Below are 23,038 nucleotides of genomic sequence, written 5' to 3' on the forward strand. Positions count from 1 at the left end.
TCTTTTTTAGTCACTATTATTAATTTTGAATTTATACTTTTATATTGTTAATGTTATACTACCTGTATTTATCTTCTGTGAATTAATTTAACATAATACGATTACACAAAAATTTCTGAGCATTTCTTTGATAATAAGTGTTGAGAAGAGGTTCATTTTACTTCACTGAATTAGACAAAAGACAAGACCAGCCCAGAGCAATAAATAGCGCTACTCCTCTATATTCATATTTACTGTATCCAAGGGCCAAGCCAAAAGTATTGATACCTGAGCAGAAAATCCCATAACTACCTCTCTACTTACTCATCACTCAAAAATAATAATTTAAACTAATGATACTTTTATGATTCCTCAGATCATTTGCCTGAGGCACCATTTCATTTTGCCTAATGGAAAAATTGGCCTTTTAAGAAGTAATGGATTGTTTTTAGGATACCTATACATTTAAGAGACTTCATTCATCCTTTTGTCCATTACCATCTAAAAGATGAACCAAGAACATTCCTTGATGTGCCAAATACATATCATAAATGCTCACAAAAATATTTGTTTGGCTTATTAAAATGAATTTTCAAGCATACAAAACTTTTTTAGAGACAAGCATTTAATAATTAAGTATAAATTAGTATTAAAGAAACTCAACAGATGTGGGAGGAAATAACCTAGAATTTAGAGCACAACAGAAACACAGAGATGGGAGCAATCTTGAAAAGATAATCTACAGTACTGCAAAACCCTGCCCATGCAAATAATCTTCTGGTACAGTATTTCAAACAGGTGGCTAACCAATATTTCTTTTAATAACCTGTAATCAATAAGGATGCTTTTGAGGCAATCTGTTTATCCCCGGTCTTCTTCCTAATGTTCTGTCAAAATCCATCTTGCTAAAAATGTCAGTAAAGGCTGTTATTTCTCCTACACCTTCTACAATGAAAACAGCTGCAAAGAATGTATTCACCTTCTCTGCTATAGTGTTATCCCTAGCTAGTTTCCTGTTTTTATGTATTTATTTTTAAAATTGTTACTTAAAAACTCTTATTAAATACTAGTACATTTACTATATAACATACTCATATATTAACTAAAAAGTATATTAGTGATGTATGTCTCAAAGACCTTTTCTGTATTTTCTATTGCACATTTGCATTACTTTTGTGCAAATTTGTATTCCTTCTTTTCATTTGGCCCAAACTTCTATTTTTTTCTTTTTTTGAAGGAATTATTTTGTTCAATACCTTCCTTGACATTAGTTAACCTTAATGGTAATGTTACTGACGTGCAGTATGTGTCCTAGCTAAACTTTCATTTTTGAGTAATATAACTAAAATTGGAATTTGGCATCCTTTTCTATACAAAAGTTCTGGGATAGTTTTTTGTATGTTTGTACCAAATAGGTTGTACGCTGCTACCCATTGGTATGCATGACTTTGAAGTAAGATTCTACACTGAGTAGCTGTTACATTTGTTTGGATCAGTATAATATTCAGAATTTGTGTCACAAAACAGCATAAAACACAGGTTTTTGAAGGGGTATCATGTTTAAGTGATTGTATTTAATAGGGCCATTATTATTGTGACATTGAACGATATCTAACCTTCCCTTTACCCTTATTTTTTTCCAGTCCCCATAGTTTAGGAAAAAAAATCTTTTGAAGTCAAATGTAATTGGGTTGGACTTCTTGACAATTTTCCTCCTAAACATTAAATTGAATAATAGAATGGTAATTGTGTGAAATGCATTTTTATAAAACCTAGACAATCTTGGCTGACTTTGAAAAATTAAGACTCAACTTTCACTAGTATTTGGATGGAAGACCACTAGGAAATCCCAGGGCTGTAGAACAGACTGGGAAATTGAAGAAGCATCCCAGAAGAAAGTAATGACAAAACCGCATCCCTATTGCTGTTGAGAAAACTATGTGGACGTGTCCTTGTACTCAACAGAAGTTGAGTTTGACATGAAAGAATCTTTATCTTTATGGTTAATATTTTCAATAACATCAGCAACACTGATATAATTATCCTGAATAAGTACAAGCTTCTTATTACCAATAGCACAATCATTTAGAAATGTTATCTCCATCATGACTGGGTCAATTTTTATCCCGTCTGTGTGAATCTAATTAAACTTACTTCCTGCTACCATCTTTTCTCCCTTGGATGTCTTATTTCTTTTATTCTCCATCCCCACATCACCCTGAGCATTTTCATCAGGGTGATTATAGTTCCCAGGATTAAAGAACACTGATAATCTGGTAATATCTCCAGCAGCAATTTTATCTTGCTTTTTTGAGTTTCCTAGTTTGACATCATAACTGGGCTCACATATTGCACTGTTATACTGTAGTACATAAATTATGTTTTATTATTTAGCATTATATATGAGCCTATCAATTATTCATACATTCAATAATACAATAGTTAAAATGTAATAACTTAGCAAGCTGTTAAGTAATGCTACTCCTAGTACTATTCAATCTTCCCTATGTATCCTACAGAGTTTTTAATGAGAAATGACTAGCTCTCTCCACTTCTCCATGTTTCCTGAATGCACATTATAGCTATGTTTCTTATTAAAACCAACACTCTAACTCTTGTGTCTGATTCATACTTTATGTATTAGCATGAAACATCTACAAGTGATGTCCCATTCCAAATATCTTTAGCAAACACATTTTCCCCTACAGCCAATCAGACTGTGTATGGCTTTTTTCTGCATCCATTCTATCTGGGCAATCAAAACATTTTCCAATTCAATCCTTAGGGATAGCTCTTTCTGCACCAAGCATTTCCCATTCTCCACTGACATTCTCCTAGGAATCAATTTAAAAGCAGCTTTGTTAGATTTATTTATTTATTTATTTAGAGTGTGTGTGTGTGTGTGTGTGTGTGTGTAGGAGTGTGAGAGAGAATGAATGAAATACTATTAGCAGTTTAAATTAATTGTGGCTGCAGCCTATTACTCCTAGTCTGTTCTGAAATGCTCCCCAACCTTGCTTATAACCACCCAGAGTTGCTGGGAGGTGGGCGGCATATAAATTTAATTAATAATAATAAAATTAATAATAATAATAAAGAAAAGATAGTACCAATAGTGATAGGTGCAATCCCAAAACATCTGGAGTACCACATGAAGACCACTGGCACTGACAAAATCACCATCAGTCAATTGCAAACGGCGGCTTTACTTGGAACAGCTTACATTCTGCAATGATACCTTTAATATTATTAAACAACGTCTGCCTATCCCAGGTCCTTGGGAAGGACTCGATAGGTAGACAGAAATGCCAAATCCAGTCTAAGCATTTGGTTGACTATGCAACCAACCATCATCATCATCATCATCATCATCATCATCCTTTCATCCTAATAGCAGAATCCTATACTTGCATTGAAATCTCTTACCTTTCTTGCAGCAAGTAACATTATGACTGGGAGCGGAGTTTGAGTCAAAGCAGACTTAATTGTTTATCCTGGAGTTCTGGCTTTCAACCTTCTACCTAGCAACTGGAATTTAGTTTCCAGGCAGAGCTAGATTTCTCCTTTGATGCCAACATTCACAAACTTTGCACCAGGCAAGTAAGTCATCATGGAATCTGACTGCCTGAATTGTACAGTATCTGCCTTTAATAGGCAACACCCATTGCAATCACCACCACCCCCTCCAGAGGCACAACTCTGGTAAATAAATTGTCTGTTTATTCCCCAAAGGATCAATCTTCAAGATTATTTTGAGGAAGAGAGAAATTATATTGAAGATTGATCCCCCCCTTCCCCCAAAAGCCATCACTTGTCAAGACAGCAGAGGAGGTATCACCCTGGGAAAATATCTTTACTGTTACCCCCCCCCCCCAAGATTTTATCTTATCTTTCAATTCTAGCTTGGTGTCATTTGTAAGTTTGATGAAGAAAAATTATATTCTTTTGCTGTAGTCTTTTTTTGAAAAAGTTAAATAATACTTGCCTGGAGATAGAACTCTGGTAAATCCCATCTTTCCAGATTCATAAGAAAGCACTGACAAATACCTTTCGGACATGTCTATCAACTGGGAGCATCACCCAGCTGACATTTGAATAGCTTTTCCACAAAAACGTGGTGAGTAACTTCTGGAAAGCCACACTGAAATCAAATGTGCTACAACCACCTTTCCCAACCTAGGGATTTTTAAACTTGTAGATTTTAAATCACAAAATTCTGTAACAAGCATGACTATTGCTAAAAAATTTGGATATTTTCATATTTCACGTACACACAGATTGGGGAAGGCTGCAAGACATCTTCATACCTTCATCTACTAAACTACTTTTTTTAAGCAAGTGAAAAGATTAGTACATATAGCACTTTAGAAACACATGCTGGTTCTTTGTAATTGCAGCATTCTAAATGCTTACATTCGAAATCGCTGAATCAATGCATTCAGCTAAGATATATTGCAGTTTGTTAGATGCTGGCTTTGTGTCCTTTGTGAACCAGCTGCCTAACAATAAGCTTAACATTAATTCACGTTCAGATGATATACAGGTTGAGGTCACATATTACATTAAGCTACTTGTTTATTAAATAAATCACAACTGAGTTCACACAGCACGTAAGCCAACAATCCAACCAATGTCAGGATAACCCGCACAATACATAAATGAAGCAGGTCATTTTCAATAAACATCAACCCAGACCAAACTCATTCTCTCCTGTGATTGTCATTTGTATAGATTTCCACAAGAATTGCACTTTTTATGCACTATTAAATTTTCTGCAGAGGCAGATAACTCTAAATGTGATTGCCCAAACTCAAAATCTGATGCAGATTGTTTTTTTCTTGGGAAAAAGAATTCAGTATGATTCCCTGCATGTGGATCACAAGCACAGAACAGGGCTTTCTGACAGCAAATAGGAAATGAAAAGTATATTAGAACAGGCCACTATTTCTGTATTTGGATGGAATTTTAATCCATTAGCACTCAGCAACACAATCACCTGCATAATATGATATATTAATTGATATACTGATCTAACAATTTGAAAAGTAGAAGACAAGTTTTTGGTCAGATAAGAAAACTGGTCAACAATATCAGAAGTTTAAAGAATCCAGCCAAGTAAGTTTAAAGAACTCACCTGTATTCATTGGATTTAATTCAATTTATTCTGTAATGAATAGGCATGTGCTTTTCTTATCTTTCTAAACCATACACCTAACCAACAAAATTAGCAGTCTCTTTATCTGCTTTAAGATGCATAATTATCCATTATCCATAATCTGATATTTAAAACCAGGCCAATTAAATGTAAATGGTGTCCCATATATATTTAAATAAATGGTGTCCCATATATATTTAAATAAATGGTGAGTGTGCAAACTAACAATCCCACTCCTCCTTAAATATAGCTAAGGGGTTAGTGACAGGCATCTGATCATGCTGTAAAAACAAAAAGCAGTTTGATATTGATAAAATTAACTTCTTTATCAATTCTAGCTTTTACCAAAATGTTATCTTTAGACAAGAAAAAAAATTAAACTCCTCCAGTTTATTTTTGTTCACATCAAAATTTTAATTACCTTTCTTTTACAATAATACTATCCTGAAGACAGTTCAACAAGCAGTGTCTCTATCTATCTATCTATCTATCTATCTATCTATCTATCTATCTATCTATCAAGTATCTGTTGTTTCAGATATCAATACAGTACTCTCTGGGTGAATAATAAATAAATATGACGATAAAGTGAAAGTGATATGAAGTATGTGCTAATTTCTATACCATGCTAGCCATAGTTTGTTTGGTTTTAGTTTAGTATTTCTGCAAACCCATTCATTGTAGTTCATACAGCATGTTAGGTGATTTAGAGCTACATACCACTGCAGCTCAAAGTATGATTCAGATAGACAATCTGAATCATACCACATCCCCTTGCACTATCTCATTTTCATACTGAAAAATGGATCACATTTTATTTTTATTTAATATCCACTGCATGTTGCACCAAGTCTTTCACTGACCAAATATTCCTTAGCAACAGTAATGTTGCTTCTGTCAGGTTGATTATAATTAGAACCCAGTAAATCTGAGCAAATCAGACTAATCCTGATAATGTTCATTATTTTAACTTTTCTTCAAAATGAGATGATCAACTTGAATAAGACATAATCAAAGTCAATAGCAGGATTTTGAAAATAGGAATTTAGAAGATTTCAGTCCTTGGGCACATGACTCAATAATGCTACTTAATATGAAATATCAGTATGGAAAACAGGCAAATATAGGGCAAGCCCTAAATGAACAACCAGTTTTGCATAACATACAGCAATACAACTTAGGTCTCCAGTACTCAGGATGATTTTCTGACATGGAAAACCTTGAAAGAAGACATGTGCACACACAGTTACTTCCAAAATGCAGCATAAATGCCTATTCTGTCCTACAAACTGGATGAAAGGTGTTGAGTGCTGCATCAGGAAAAATATAGAGAAAAATCACAAGCAGATCAGCTCCCAGCTGAAAAGGCAAATATTACAGCATTCGCCAAGCCCTAAAAGATACATTCTTTGCATTGACAGGCAATTTTTCATGTCTACAAATCAGAGCAAGTAGAAAGCAACTGGCACTTCTGCACAGGTTGCAAAGGGATTTGGTCAATGCTGAGAACTGTATAAAGTTACATAATAAAAAGCCTGTATTTTTTTCATTTCCTTAACTTTAGATAGAGTCATGGGAAGACTGAATTCATGTTGCCAGGGTGAGAGCAAATATATTAGCATCATGAAAGCTAAGTCTGCTGCACTGTTGATGCCACCTGCGCCTACTCATTGTCATTTCTTACCAATCACTTGCTGAGTACCAAAAGATAACAATAAAATATTTCTAATTTAGAAAACAACTAGCAGAAACAAACAAAAGTAATTCTACCTCTAAGAACTGGCACTTTCAAAGGAAGAGGGATGAAAAATGTTACTGTCCAGTATAACTATTTTGCTTGAGAAAAAAGTATATAGGATTGTAATTCTAGCCCCTGATGCTATGCATGTTTGTGTTTATTAAAACTATAATTTCAGCTCACATGCTTTTACATACTAGATTACAATAGCTGTTGATACATGCTCTTAAGCCTTAGGGATAGGGCGGGTCAAATATCTAAATGGAAGAGTTCAAGGAAGAGGCCACATGCTTACAAATAAAGGATAACAAGGCATATATATACACATATACATATACATACACATACACACACACACCTCAGCTGACTGCATATGGGTGCTAGAAGTTAAAGATTTCATTACTATATCCATGCTTTAATTTCAATAGTTTAAATAATTTAGTTTTTTCTTAAGATTTAGATTCACAGAGAAAAACCCACGCTATTGCCAAATAATACAAGAGGAACTCCAGATAGTCTGATTTCATGTAGACATAATCATCTAAAATCCTAGCAAACAATACATGAAAGACAGAAAAGCGACTCTGCCCTCCAAAAATATTCACCAGGATATGCGACTCTGACAAGGGAGAGGGGAGAGAATGAAGCAGGAAGAACAGGCTAAACCACTCAGAGGACTTAGGAAAGGAGAGAGGCAGATTGCCAAGTGGCCCCACCCTCCCTCCTAAAGGGACGACATATATATATATATATATATATATTTATTTCTATATCAATCAATCAATCAATCAATTAATAATATATATTAAAAATAAAAATAAAATAAAGCATTAGTTTGTCAACTGGCTGAACCTAACTTGTGGAAGGACAAGCCTATCCCGGAAGATCAGCCAGGAATGTTAACAACAGTGAGTTAGATCCTATATTCAAAGGCACAGGAAGGAGAAAGTCAGAGATCATCGGTCTAAGAAGATGCGAGCCCAAATTCTACTTTGTGGATCCCTCGAGAACACCCTGTTGGGCGCCCATTTGCAAATCCTGACTTGTGGATATGGCATTGGAGATACAGCGCAATCCTATGCTCTCCTACTCAGATGGAAGTCCCACTGATTTCCAAGGATTTTTCTCACAGGTGAGTGTCCCGGATTACAGCCAAAGAGTTTGGGGCTGCAACAGTAAGGGCAAAAGGTGCAGAGCTGAGGAAATAAGAAGGGGGAAAGAGATCTCAGAGTCCATTTGCTCGCAGCACTTCAATTCCTTACCTGGACGAACCTTCAGCAAAGCAGATCCTCTTCGCCGAGCGGCTTCTTTCCGCCGCCTCCACGCTCTCGGAACAGCCACTCTCCTCCACTGCGCAAGGTCACAGGCTCCGCTCTAGTAGGCGAGAGACACTTGGCGTTTCTTTCCTCCTTCTACTCAGCCGAGGGAGTCCCCGCGAGTTGCAAGTTCGTCATGCGCCTCCTTCAAGGTGGAGTACCGACCTGCCCGCAACCCGCAGCCTCACCGGTCTAGGGAACGGAGTTCTCTTCCTCTTGTCGGTGAGCCCCGCCTTCCGTCCTGGACTAAGCCCCGCCTCGAATACTGCTCTCTGCCAGCAGGTATGGGCAGAGCTACAATAGAACAGGGAAGCCAGAAGGACAGCCCGGCGGACCAACCACCATTTGCTTCCACTGCTCTGCCGGCTAGAACCTTGACGAAGTTTGGAGGAAGAAAGCTTTTTTTTTTTTTTAATGGAACGTTAAAGGCGCTCAATTTAAGCTCATCCCTTACCTGCCTATTCATCGTTTTAAAAGCGAGTATGGCTTTTTTTCACGGGCCAATTTCTAAGACCCGGCTAAAATGCAGATATAGTTCTAACTGTAGCATTTAAAACACAAATTAGGATAAATCGACAAGATCATTAATAGCTAGGATTCCTGGCACAATTCAGCCAAATCCCAAGAGGGGCTGAAGCGTGCCTTCCAAAGCGTGCCTGCTGGGTTTAAGAACCCAGCAATGCCAGGCTATAATGACCTCTCAGACGTTTAACCGGTAGTATTACCGTTTCTCTTTTCGCTCAGCATTTACAAAGCAAAACACAAGGTAGAGCTTACCTAACCTTCTAAGCCCTCCGCTGGGATTTGAGTGGGAGACAAAGGGTGACATTTCACATAAGAAATGCAGACTACAATATTGGTGGCACCTCAGCTTTCTCACCAAAGTCTGAGGTTTCAAAATTATTTCCATGATTCTAGAATAGTAGCTATTAGATCTAGTAACAAAATGATATCACTGGTTCACATATTGTTTACCTGCAGTTAACTGAATCATAGTTTATTAAATGATTCAATTTCCTGGGTTTGTATGACACAGTGAATGATTAACTACACAAGCTGAATTCATGTAACATGCCAGACTCAAATAAGGCTATTTTATACTTCACGAAAACAGTTCCCAACTTGGACTTACTGTGAAGTGCCATTCTGGGCACCATAAAATGAACCTGAGAGGAAAGGGTTAACTCCATCTCTTCCAGTCAAGGCTAAACTTTTGCAACCCATTGAGGGACATCCCCCCCAATTCCCAGTTGTCCCATTGACTTGATGCAAAAATACATCTGTTCACATCTTCATTGATTCTAAGAAATATGCCAATATCCAGTTATTTGCCTCCACCTTAGGCTGACTGAGTGATCCCATCAAGGTTCTTTTCCAGTATTGGGGGTCTGGATGGAGAAACACAGGCTTTGGCCCAATCCTAGCAAGACCAAGTGATCATGGGTTTTGAGATTCTCTGACAATGGGGAATCCCCATCTTTAGTCCTGTATGCAGACACTCCTCCAGACATTATTGATGCACCATTTGGGGTTCCTCTTGGACTTGTTGCTCCTGCTAGAAGAACAGGTAGGAAATGTGGCCAGGAGAGTCTTTGCACAAATCTATATTGTGTGCCGATTTCACCCATTCCTTGAATCAGGGAGCCCTACACTTGGTTATTCATGGCCTAGTCACCTCTGTAGAATATTGCAATGTGCTCTACATGGGACAGCCCTTGAAAACCATCCAGAAACTAAACTGGTCCAGAATGCAGCAGCATGAGTAGTTACAGACACACTTTGGTCCACCAGCATAGCACCACTGCTTCGCAAGCAGCAAAAGATCCCTACACACTTCTGGGTGCATGTCAAACTGCTGGTTATCACTTATAAAGCCTTCATGGCACAGAGCCGGGTTACTTGCAGGACCAGCTGCCTCCAATTACCAGTTGTTCCATGAGAGTTTGGGTCCCTTCCACAAAACGATGTCACCTAAAGGGACTGATAAAGCAGACCTTCTCTGTTGCAGCACCTGCCCTATGGAATATCATTCTCCCCAAGGTTCGGATGGCCCTGACCCTTTTGTCAGGCCCTGAAGATCTGGCTCTTCCCACAAGCATTAGGCAGACCATGGGAAGAGTGTGTATAGAGTATAAGACTCTTGAATGAGATATGTTGGCCTTGGCAGATTCTTTAATATTTATTATTGTTATCCTGTTGCTGATTTTTTATGTCCTGAAGGTTTATTACATTATTTTATATTGCATTTTATTTTATTTTTACTTCCTTGTTTTGATGTTTCTTCAAAGTTTAAATCACTCACTCTTGCAAACTGTGCCACCTTATAAATCTAATAAGAAAAGGCAGGAAAATCCAAGCTCCCATAGTCAATCGAGTTTATAAAGGACCAGAACATGAACAAGCAATGAATATAAAAGCAATGACCAATCGTAAAAACTGGGTGGAAATGTTGGATCTGTTTTCAAGTGACCATAATGGTACCTCAGATCAAGTCCAAGTGCCATACTCTATCACCAAAGATGGAGCTGGCAAGAAAGGAATATAGTGAAGGTATAATTATTTTGGCCCAAGTAGGACAGAATGTGCCCATGTGCCCAAACACAGCCTTCACTGAAGTTAATTTTTCCAATCTTGTAATGTTTAATAACAGTAGTCACTTCAGCCTAAGTTGCTACTCTACTGAACATCCACTTCCAGTGCTATGGAAACTACTGCTCCTCTAATGGAGTGGGCCATGATGGAACATGTTTGATACTAGAAGAATTGGCCAGGGCAATACATTCCCTAATTCGTCTGCTGATGGAGGATCTCAGTACTCATCTCCCTATACTTCCTTTCTTATAAAATATGAATAAACTGTCTGTCTTGTGTTTCCACAAAGTATTCTTAAGAGAAACCCTTAAGATTCTGTATATGACTACCTTATTCTAAATGCACTTCTTGAGATGGTTAGGATTTGGACAAATATTAAGTAGCACTATCCCCTGCCCACTATGAAATTTGGAATTAACTTTTGGCATGAAACAAGATTCAACTGTTTGGTGAAAAATATAAAACTCCCAATTCCCCAACGCTTCAGGATAAGGTAGCCACCACTAGGAAAGCTGTCTTCCAACTCAATATATTGATCAGAATCTCTCTAATATACACAGAGCACAACTATAACCACCCTCAAAACTAATGTTAAATTTCAAGGAGGAAAATGAGTAACAGGATGGGAGATTAGTTTGGCATCCCAAAGTAAATGTCTAACATAAGGATGTCCTAAAACTGGATTCCACTGATCATCCCAAAGTACAGAGCCCATGGCAGCCACTTATCTCTGTAAGGCACTGGCCTTCAGATCATTGTCCAACTCCATCTGAAAAAAATCCAGCAGCTCTGAAATGCAACTCTCTGTAATTCCCAGCTCTTCCCATGCAACAGCATTCAAAGGTCCTCCAGTAGATTTTCACCATGCTTGGTCAACTGCATGCTAAGATGATAGGTCTGCCTTCAGGTAGTGTTCCCATTCAAGTTCTTGGCACAAAGATGGTGCCACTGTATGTTTGGGTGAAGGAAGGAGCCGTGACTCAGAAAGTCTGAACACAAAAAAAGATGCCATTGTTCCACTACACTCATTGTAACTAAAGCTGAGAACCAAGACCTCCAAGGCCAGAAAGAAGTGATTAGATCTTTACTTTGTGAATTATTTTTGTCAAGGTAGGAACTGGCAGGAACACATACAGCAATCTCTCCAGCCAAAGAGCCAACAGGGCATGAATCCTGTTTAACTCATCCTGAAAGCAAGAAAAGAAGCAACTAATATTTTCTGCTGCAGCAAACAAACTGATAGTCTGCAATTCTTTGGAAGATTTAAGAATAAAGGCTTAGTCAGCCTTAGAAAAGCTCTGTTGGCTCAACCAGTCTTCTGTTTTCCACTTGCTTTACAACAGATGGCTCCCCAACCACGGGAACAGATGAGATACCTCCCTTTGGAGTCCCTTTGATTTTATATCTCCCTGGTTGTTTACATAAGCCTTTAGAAATGTTGCCCATCCAAAGTAGTACAGTATATGGTGCCTCTCTATCATGTGAGCCAGTGTTTTCAACACCAAATGCAATGACCTCAAATCCATTTGATGGGTTTTATACTGGGATCAACGCCCCTGAGTTGAGCGGTTCAGCAAATGAGCTACCCAGTCTGTTAAGCTAGCATTTGTTACAATCTTTTCCTTGACCGGCTGCCTTAGTGGCATTCCCCAAGATAAATTGGGTGGATTAGATTACCAATGCAGGGATTTGATCACACTCTCTGGAACTTCTAGGAGTAAACAAACTCTGATGGTGATCTGTTCCTGGAATGGCAACAGAAACCACTGAAGTGGTCTGGCATGGAAATGTGCCTCCAGTACAGAGTCCCATACCCCAATCATCATTCCCTGTAGTCTTGCAAGGGCTATGAGCAATTTCCTCTTGGATGTCAGGACTCCCATATCGTGTTCTTGAGCTCTAAGCAAAACAAAATTCTCTTCTTCTTGGTGTGTATTAGAACCCCCAGGTGCAATATCTGCCCTAAGGAAGGTAAGAAATTTTCTCAATTTCTCATGATCCCTCCCTTGTTTGTACAGGAACTGAATAGTCTGATTGATACTGTCAATTGCTCCTTTTCTAGAGGATATCCTAATGAACAAATCATGTAGGTATGCATAGATATGGATCCCCTGGGTCCTCAGATGTCCAAGTAGTGCTGCCATTAATTTTGTGAACTCTCTGGACGCCAATGTAGGATCAAATGGAAGGGGCCTCAATTTAAACTGTTACTCTCTGTAAGGAAATCTGAGGAATCTGCTGTGCCTTGATCTGATAAGAAGATGAAGGTGCACCTTGGATAGGTCTATTGACGCAAAAAATTGTTCCAAATGATAGCTTCATTTGGGGCCCAATGAAATTGTTCAGTGCCTTTAGGTTCAAAATGCCTCTCCAGATCCCATTCCTTTTTGGAACCATGAAAAAGTTGAAAAATAGGCCATCAAGCCTCAATAAAGCTAGAATTTGCTCTATGGTATTGTTTATTATTGAAGATGGTGTTTTTCTTCTAACATTTTGAGATGCTTTTTCTGCTTTCTTGGAAATGGACAACAAAAGAAACCTGTCTCTTGGTATAACTCTGAATTCCTGAACACATACCTGTCTGACCATTTCCTGCACCTACATCCTGGTTGGTCTGTTCCAAGGTGGTCCAAAATCTTTGACACTGTTTGTCCACTTGGGAAGTCATGGCATTGGTTAGAAGCTTGTTTACTCTGGGGCTTGCCTCCTTTATCTTGGCTGCTGCTAAAATACTTGTGTTGTTGGTCTTGAGGTCCCAGTGACCAGCTCCTTAGCTTTCTCCAGTATAAAAAAACTTGAAGATTGTTCTCTAGTCAGAAAGAAGGCTAATGATCTGCATAGTTAGTACTCTCCTTTATTGTTCATGGCAAGTACTTCTTTTGCAATGAGAACTGTAATTGGTTCACCATCAGATGGAGTCCCAGGTCATTCCATGTACTCCTGGGAGTTTCAATTTGTCAGAGAAGAAAGGTGTCTTACATTTAGTCAGTTCAGCCCATTTTTTCTTGATAACATCTGTGAACAGATTTGGAAGTGGGATTGTTAGATCAGCACTGGGTGTACAAGGAAAACTTCCATTGAACACTGTGTTCCATCAGCTCTGCGGCAGCAGCAGAAAGCCAAAGAAAGGGACTATGGTAAAGCAAGAAATTGCCATGTCTGTCTGCCTGGTTGTGGTGCTGGTTTAGTCCTCCCACTAAGCACCATGAATACTGAAGAGGAATGGAAAGTCCTCTCACCACAACATTTCTCATTCTGAAAAATTTCCTCCCGCCTGCATTTTTGATTCTCCATATTCCCTATCCTTGTTCTTGTTCTTGTTCTTTTCTTTTGGTTTCTTCTTCCAAGAATGAGATCTGAAATATTCTGAAGTTGATGGCACAGGGAAATAAAAAGAAAGAAAATTATGCCCTTTGCACTCTGGGTTCTTCAGTCTTCTCTGGGTCTAGCCCTAAAGTTAGACAAGTGAAACCTGACTGATCCAAGATCTTTTGAGTACCTCTACTGGACTCAAAAAATTTGCCCAGACTTCACCTGCTCTGATAAGGCTGGTTCCACCTTCTTCCATATTCTGGGTCCAGAACCTCCTATTGCCATGTGATAAGATGCTATCTGTAGTTATATCTGAACTCAGCCAAAGTCTCTGGAATATACTGGTGAGCCACAATCTCTATTTTCTTCTCCAACTGGCTACAGCCTTATGCTCACATTTACAATCTCACCATTCTTATTATTCTGCAAATATTTCACTAGTTTGAACTTAATCATTCTGTCTGAAATTCTTTATGTAGTTATACTATTAAAATGAATTTATTCTGATAAGATTGAAGCTTCATTAGATGTAGACAGTTTTCTTTTTCTTTGTACTGAGCCATTATTACATTAAGAATCCTAATCTGAATATTAGTATTCCCAAATATACAACCTTTTGATGTTTCCCCCCCCTTTTTAGTGCAACTTCTGCCTGCCCTTTTTATGGCACAAATATTGCTTGCTTTCAGTTTTGTTTAATATTGCTAACAGCCTTTTACAAACCTAACCCAAAAAAATGCAAGAGCATGGATCAGACAGTACTGTGAAAGGCTTAAAGTTACAGTGTTATTCCTTTGGAAGTTCCCCAGAAAAACAACTACACTATAGGTTTAAAATGGTCACATATACACAACTAGTCCAAAAAACAATATTTTGGTCCATTTTGAATACAGATATAGCATGTATCTCTTTTCCTGAAAGATGTTTATGGAGCTTCAGCAATTGCTTGCAGAAAAAAATGATCAAATAAAATTTTCAGACACCTATCTTCATTTTATTTGACAAAAGTGAAGGAATATGATAAGGAATTAGCACCCCATCCATAAAAAGATGGCAGTTACTTATTTTCTTAACTTCATATTAAACAAAGCAACTCTAGATCAATGACAAATGTCAGATAACTAAGATAAAGAATCCTGCTGAAAACCACATGGAATTGTAACTAGAGCTGATGTGACCAGACTCATAGCAAAGGTTCTGCTGTAGCTCTACAAAAATCTACAAGAAAACAACTTCTTATACCATATAATCAGCTGATCTTTTTATTTTTAGTTGAGCCAAAAGTATTAATTGATCCAGAATCTATTAAAGCCAATAGCAAAACACAAGAAATAAATCAATGGAGCCAACGAACCTGTTACTGGACCAATTACTATGCTGATATTTTATATATACACACACACACACACACACGCGTGCCACAGCCAATTTTGGAATTCATTGTCACTTTTAGAGTAAGATAATTGCAGTGTAGGGTATCAGTGATTGGTAACCTTTGTAACTACAGCGGCAATAAGTGTCCACAGCAAACCACAATAACAGAAAAATGACAACATGCACATGGTGATGTCACAGCACAAACCCTAGCCTTAAGTACTTGCATCCCAACATCTAGCCAAAGTACGTAAGTCAGGGTTTGCATCATGACATGTGTTTTGTCACTTGTCTCCCCTTGCCACCCCCCTCCCCAGATTCCTATGCTTGTTAATGCTATTTATTTTACTTCTATAGTGCTCTTCCTGCTAAAGGAGCCGAGAATGGTATATAAAAAAGAGCAACAAGCAATAAAACCATTTATCATAAAACAAGTCAATAAAGCAAGAATACAACTATTAAAGCAAAGTTAATTTTAAAAGAGGTTAGAGGAGTTTGGAAAATGGGCTTTTGATTACAGTCATAGTGCTGTTGACTTGTTTAGCCCTTTAATCTTATAAAGTTCTTGAGTTCTACATTCTTCCCTCAAAGCTGTTATTTGTTTTACAGAGAAAATAAAGGGGTAACTGAGTGCATGTTTTCCCATACAAGACAGATACATGTTTTGGGGAAGAGTGATTTAGGGAAAATGAGAGATTAGCCAAGCAGATGACTATTATTTCATTGCTGATTTTCATCATTGGACAGACATAAGTATTTCACCATAAAAGAAAAATAGTCTCAATTAAAACCTTTAATTAAAATCTTTTTCTCAGCTCTACAGTTTCAATCAGTTTTACCCATCCTTCCCAGACAGCTTTGATCTTGAACAGCAGGAGGAAATGTAGTGCCTCTGGGCACCAGCACTTGTAGACACCTCCTTTGACACTTTCCAGGATTGCCCCATCTGACTTTAATTTCCTTTTCCAGAAACATTTCATTAATAAAATAGGAAATTAGTATACAGAAAAGCAAAGGCAAACATCTACAAATTTCTGTTTGCTTTTCACAAAGTTAATTTTCAGCTCCACCAGCATACTTAGAAATACAAATGATTGGTAACAATAGCTCAGTGTTTTGAGTATGTGCCAGCTGTGAGATAAAAGTGTGCAAGGTAGGTAGCATCAGAGGTACCAGAGGGAGTGGCAGCAGCAGCGGCCCCCCCCAGTTGGTCTTCTGAAACATACATGTTTTGCGAACCATGACTAAGTAGCAGCCATTTTGTGAATAGGCAACTCCCACTTATAATAATCATTTTGTGAAGGCATGCCAGTGACATCCTCTCAACATTTCAAAAGTGCCTATCAACCCAAATAGCTTGCCTCTCTCTGATGTAGAATAAGTGGAAAAATAAGTAGCAGATCCTGATGACAGATTTCTTGCATCGCATTATAAACTAGAAAAAATAGAAAGTTTGTAAACTTATGAATACCTGGTCCAATCCCTCTGCCCCCTGAGTGCTGAGTTAAAATTGTATACGTTTCTAAAACTGAGGAAATGTGTACTGAGGAAATTACATTTTTAGGCCATATAAATAAAAATGTGTTCTTAACTCATTACTTTTTCCGTTTGTCAATTTCTACAACTGCAGTATCACAAAAATGAAGCATGTATGTATGCATGTGGTTTCTCTTTGGGTTCTTTAAATCACAATGTTTTATTTTCCTGGAAGTAATATGCAAAGCTGTTTTAGCAATGGGGCTTGAAGAGCCACTTCAATAAGAAATGTCAACATGTCAAAAGAATTAAATCATACTGTCTTATAAAAACTAGATTCTTTAATTATAAGCCATAACTGCTGTATTTTTAAAGAAATCCCTGTTGCGCATTGATTTGGATGTTAACCTAAAGGGAAATATATCAGGGAACTTCTGTTGAATACAACTAGTTAAACATGCTTCATAAAAATAATTAAAAGCCTGTATTCCTCTGACAATAAGGCCACACCATCAAACTATCACTTTTCTTGGCAGCAATCAACATGGGGGCTTGAAAAAATAATCTCTGTTTGGAGAACTGCCAAGAATGAAATATGTCTGCTTGATGTTTTCTAAACTCCAGTCATTTGCTAAAGCCTTTAAGGATTAGGAACTTTAAAAAGCTGGGCACTGAATCAAAAGATTTTCAGTTGGCCCTAATTTTCAGGTACTCTAGAATCCAAATCTTACAGATTATATAAAGGCAGAACCAGCAGAAGGGCAGAATGAACAGGCAAAAGTAAGATTATCCCATTAGAGCAAAGGAATGAAATAGTTTCCAAGACATGGGCAATACCATAGACAACTAGGCCCCCTGCCAGAAAACCCTTTCTCTCTCCATTTTTCAGAAAACTGGGTGTAGAAAGAGCCTTCAAATCACAAAAACTGCATGTCAAGAATCCATTATCATTCCCATTGAAAAAGCAAAAGATTATAAGCACCAGTGGTTGGCAGCAGGGCTAAGTAATTGATTTAAAACAGTGATATTTGAGATTGTAGTTCCAAATGGTATTTATGTATGAAACTAATAAATTAAATAAATGTAGTATGTGCTGCCCTTTAATGGTACTTGCTGATCTACCATTTGAGGCATGCAACTTCAGTCTATCTAATGGTGGAGCTGATCCTGTATGCAAATAATGGTGTTAGTTTTTAATCCAACTTTATCACAAGGAACTGATTGGTACTATTAACTCCGAACTACAATGCCTAATACTACGAAATATTGCACCATACAGAATATAAACGTGTAAGACCAAAGAATAAACAATGTATCTATTAGGTCTTCGCAGAGCATGCCTTAGCATACCTGGGAGGCCATACAGAAGATTAAAGGCAGTAAAAGAATGGAAGGTTGACCTATTGATCTCCAGCATCTCCTTTTACTAAGGCATTGTGCTCTTGAGCATGATACAAAGAGAGAAACTCACACTTTCTCTGGAAACAGTCCTAAGAGAAATCCATCACCCATTCAGAAAATAACTTCTCTGCGACACATTGTTAGCCTCACACCAAACAAGTTTGGACCTGGCCATTAATTGCAGAAAATACTATACAAGAGATACAAAAAGCAGCATTTAACTCCTTGATGGAAGACCAAAATATGATTTAGGAAGCAAACTGATAGCACAATGGGAAGGTAATTTCTCACTGACCATTTATAGCTAGAATTTCTCTGGTTGCTGTAATCTGAAAAGAGCAAAACAGTAGTAACTTTTTATGATTATTTTTTAATCGTTCAGTATTCTGTACATTTCAGATGATTGGTTAAGCAACTTTTTCTGGAACTTCTGTGCATGATGCAAATGCAATAAAGTTTTGGCACATCATTAGAATAAACTTCCTTGCTATATGGGAACTATCAAGTGTATATATTATCCTTCAGGAAGTCTTTCATTGTTTGAAATGATTATTATATTGCAAAAGATACATATGATACAATGTCACTCAACAACTTTAATTTATTTTTCTTTGCTAGTTATTTATTATGTTCAAATATAAGCAGTACTGCAAAAGACAATATAATTTCTTGAAGAACTTACGTTTTGAAATATAATAAATAAAAATGATTTTTCAAAACTTCTTGTTTTTACTTAGAATATACAGTTGAGACTTGGCAACACAATCATGTGTGTGATTACTCAGTTGTCCCCCTTCTGTTTAACAGACTTACTTTAAGCTAGTGTGCATCAGGCTGTACTTTTAAGGTTTTATCAAAGTATCTTAGTAAACTTTAAGGTAATCAAAGTTTAGTATTTGTCAGACTGTGATGGCATTTTTCTATTAAAACTGAACTAACTTCTGCCCACCTCTTGGAAGTAATATTGCTAGAATTCATCTTTAGGAAAGCATTTTCAGCTAGATTTAGTTCAGTATTTGAAAAAAGCATACACTATTGGGGTCAATGCCAGCAGAAATCAAAAACTAACAAGGGCTCTCAGATTGGGTCTGCCTGCTAAGAACTTGAAAAGAGTAGGGAATTGCTGGTGAAAAAGAGCAGAGTTAACTGCCTTGAATTGCCAAGAAATCTGATCATGAGACTATATGTATGTGTGTATTCTGATCATAAATCTGGCTATTTTCCATCAGTGCACTATTACAAGAATTAGAACTATGTCTTGTTCTCCAACAACAGGGAGGCCAGAAACCCTAAATCTCTAACAGTTTTTCCCATTAATCCAATTAAGTTAGACAGGCACATTTAATGATTTCTCTAAGAACACAATGTGTTTGTCCACATGACACACTGAACCACATCACTTTTTAAGCTCTCGTGTGAACCCAACACATCCTGTCAGTTATGGGTTGAACACATTGAGAAAATCCTGGAAATTGGGCTAACTCAGTGAATCAAGATTCAATTAAGATTGCTACAGATTTCTGCCTGCTTCAATAAGAGATAAATTTAAGTTAGACAGTTTTTAAATTTATGATAAGGAGGAACATTCAATCATGTGAGCCCTTACTTTAGATGAAAGATATACAGAAACAGACCTACTGTCAGGAATCAGCCTTTTTGAAGCATTTTGAAAAAGACCTATTAAACTCTACTATTCCTTTTCCTTCCCTTGTTGTTGCATAAGTAGCAGCAGTATTTTTTTTTTAAGTTTTTGCTAGAAAGAGTTCCAGCTGGGCCTGCCTGTCATCTAATTCTCCTACAATGTCTCAGAAATCCTTTAGTGGATAGTTTTGCACAGCAACAGTCCATCAAGATTACAGACACATCATGAGCAGTTATAATCTGCGCAGTAATAACACATGCTGGCACAAGTGGCTTTTTTGCTGCACTTGTTTTAACAATATAATGGGATGGTGGGAAGGGCAATTGTATACACTGCAAACTTGTTTTCTCTGCCACTGTCATCAGCTCTTGTACTTTTTCCATTCCTGGGGAAGAAGAGGGATTTTGTCACTCTGACGCTTCTGGTACCTGTGGGAATCTCCACCATCATCAAGGGAGTTTTCCTTGGGCTAAGCTACTGAGTTGATGAAATATATGTTACCTTTTCCCATGATACACAATATTGGCACCCAGCCTGAACGAAAGATATGGAGTGAGAACAAGCTAAATATGTGTGTGTGGAAGTCCTTCGGGTTCAAAGAAGACACACAGTTGTGCAGTTCATCTGTGAACACGAAGGTGGCTCTGCAGGCCCTGTCCGGAAGCACTGGAAGGAAGTGAAAGCCTCCATTTGTGCATTTGTAAGCCTGCACTGGAACAGGAATTTGCTAACTGTGCTCAAGCAGCATCTACTGCTAACCACCCTGTGCAAAGGATTTCAAGAGAGAGGGAGATAAAAAGGCAGAGGGATGGGAGGCTTTCTCTAGACTGTCCTCCCCTCCCCCCTAGAGGGCTTTGGTTGTCCTGCTGGGAGTCCAAATGGTTTGTTGTATGTTGATATTGCTTACTGGGATTTTTAAGAATGTTTTCCCATGTTACTTGTAAGCTGCCTTGAAAAGTTTTGCATCCTGAAAGGTGTAGTAGTTGCTGTTATTATTTCTACTGTTAATAACAGTGATTCAGTTAATCTGTCTCTTACACACTCATAACAATGCACACACTATTATAGTAATACTCTAGATTTGTAAACACTCAGCTGAAAAGTTCAAACAGGTTATGCCCTGGTTTAAATTAAATTCTGCTGACCTGTGAAAGTAAGTCTGCCTGAACAACCCTGTGAATGGTTACCTGATTTGATGTCTACAGCTTCAAAGCTTTTTGTAACTTTTTAGACTGCACGTCTACCCCTCACAAGCTGCTTTCTTTTTTATCTCATGACCTTCATGACCTGATGAACTATACCAGTTAGCCATCCTTTTCACCTCCCTGGCCTAATAACTGAGTAAACAAACAAATCTCTTGGAAAAGGACATCATATCTCCTGCTACATTTACACTAGTTAAGTGTGACTGAAAGCACCATAGATATTTTCAGAGACAAGAAGACACTGAAACTCCAACTATCTCAGTAAAGAAATATTTGCTCAGCACCTGCAGTTAAACAATCTTATCTATAAATATGTTCGTCAGTGCATTTTTATGTACCCCCTGAAGGGTTGAGGGAAAAAGAAGTATAGGATGAACATCTCTTTGGATAGTACTATTACTGAAACATAGTAATAACATAGTAGACTATATATACAAGTTAATACATCTGGCAAATTTCTGACTACTTTTTTTGCAAAGTTATAAATTAAATTATGAAACATACAACAATAGTTTTGAATATCTACTTGCTTGGTATAAGTTTTGAGAAGCTGTGGGACAGTAACCAGATCCTTTCTGGATGCAGCAATAAATTTCATCACAAGTTGAATAATGGGTCAGCAAATGGGTGTGTTTCTGGACAAGGTTTGTGTCAGTGGGTAAATCATAAAAAGTTACATGAGGTATCAATGTTAAATTTTTTCTACTGGTGGACCCCCATGGGTACTGCAACCTAATACCAAAAGAAAGAATAGCGGCTTTGGTTTCACAATTAACGAACTGTGTACTAGGCACTTCACTGTATAACGGGTAAATAGATGAAATCTGGGAAGTGAAAAAAGCAATGTCTCTTAACATTTTTCTTTATCCCAATTACAGGTATTCTTTGCTTGCAACTCTGTAAAGCACCATCCAAATGGTATATATTGTAAGAAGAAAATGACATCCTTGTTGGACAGAAAGGTGGATTATGAAACAAATCAGTTAATAAATGTGTATTTGTAAATATTTACTTATTTTATTATATCAATTTATATAGACAGTGTGTGTGTGTGTATGTATCATAATTGCCTACATTATCTGCACCACCAGTTTTATGCCTAGCTCCTTTTGGTGAAATGTAGCATTCCAGTAATAAAGTAGGTCTTGCAAACTTTAAGTCTGCCAATATTTAATATGTAGGACTGCACTTTAGGTTAATGATTTGGTTCATGCATCACACTAAGCCAGAAACTATAGTTTACTGTAGGTTCCTACAGCATGCTAAATCAAAGCTAAACAAATCACATTGAGACTTCGCAGAATGTATGAATCAGATTTATAAGTAATGAATGTAAAGCTCATAATGTTCAGGGAAGCTTGCTTCCACTTAGATGAATTAAAGATCAGCTTATACAGTAGTCTAAAACCAACTGGTGAGGGGAAAAAAAAAACTTAAGCAACTCAGCTGGTTAACATTTATGCTTCATCTGAAGCCCACCAATGTTTGTTCTTCACAGGTACTAACATCAAGCCTCTTTCTTTCTGTGATATAGCAATGTTTATTATACTACCCAGTATGGGAATACAAACAACTTTTAGGGCCTCTGCTTAGAAGGAAGCTGATGACTTAGCCATCTGGATTTCTCAAGCAGTTAGCAATACAGGCATACTACTTTAGTTAAAGGTTTAAAATATTTTCTAAGAGAAACTTCCCCCTTCCCAGAGGCATTCAGAATAGCAACCCACTAATCTTAATAGCTAGATTCAAAAGCAAATACATCAGCTGTTAGGACTTCCCCCACTAGTGCCAGCGTTTGAAGAGAATTAAGGCTATTGAAATAATATAACTATTTATCTTTTCCAAAAA

The 23,038-nt window shown here is 37.5% G+C and overlaps 2 protein-coding genes across 6 annotated transcripts in view; one reads left to right on the forward strand and one right to left on the reverse strand.

Annotated features, from left to right (window-relative positions):
* Nucleotides 1–23,038, reverse strand: part of RASSF7 (Ras association domain family member 7) — a 99,365-nt gene that overhangs the window by 55,751 nt on the left and 20,576 nt on the right. For 3 of the 5 annotated variants that reach the window (XM_025166095.2, XM_025166093.2, XM_007427261.4), the window contains exon 1: nucleotides 8,135–8,404. The exons of 1 other annotated variant lie outside the window; for it this stretch is intronic. The gene's annotated coding sequence lies outside the window, so the exon portion shown is untranslated. Of the gene's footprint in view, nucleotides 1–8,134; nucleotides 8,405–23,038 lie in introns of those variants that run through there. One more of the 5 variants, XM_025166094.2, reaches the window with a different exon arrangement.
* LMNTD2 (lamin tail domain containing 2) overlaps nucleotides 7,924–23,038 on the forward strand; it is a 100,938-nt gene continuing 85,823 nt past the window's right edge. The window contains exons 1-2 of the mRNA XM_088145100.1: nucleotides 7,924–8,004; nucleotides 12,799–12,866. Coding sequence (XP_088001226.1) covers nucleotides 7,924–8,004; nucleotides 12,799–12,866 — 149 coding nt within the window. The remainder of the gene's footprint in view (nucleotides 8,005–12,798; nucleotides 12,867–23,038) is intronic.

Source organism: Python bivittatus, unplaced genomic scaffold, assembly GCF_059951505.1.
Source record: "Python bivittatus isolate LINGU-HERP-01145 unplaced genomic scaffold, Pbiv_v1 ctg000480_np1212, whole genome shotgun sequence".
Taxonomy (NCBI): domain Eukaryota; kingdom Metazoa; phylum Chordata; class Lepidosauria; order Squamata; family Pythonidae; genus Python; species Python bivittatus.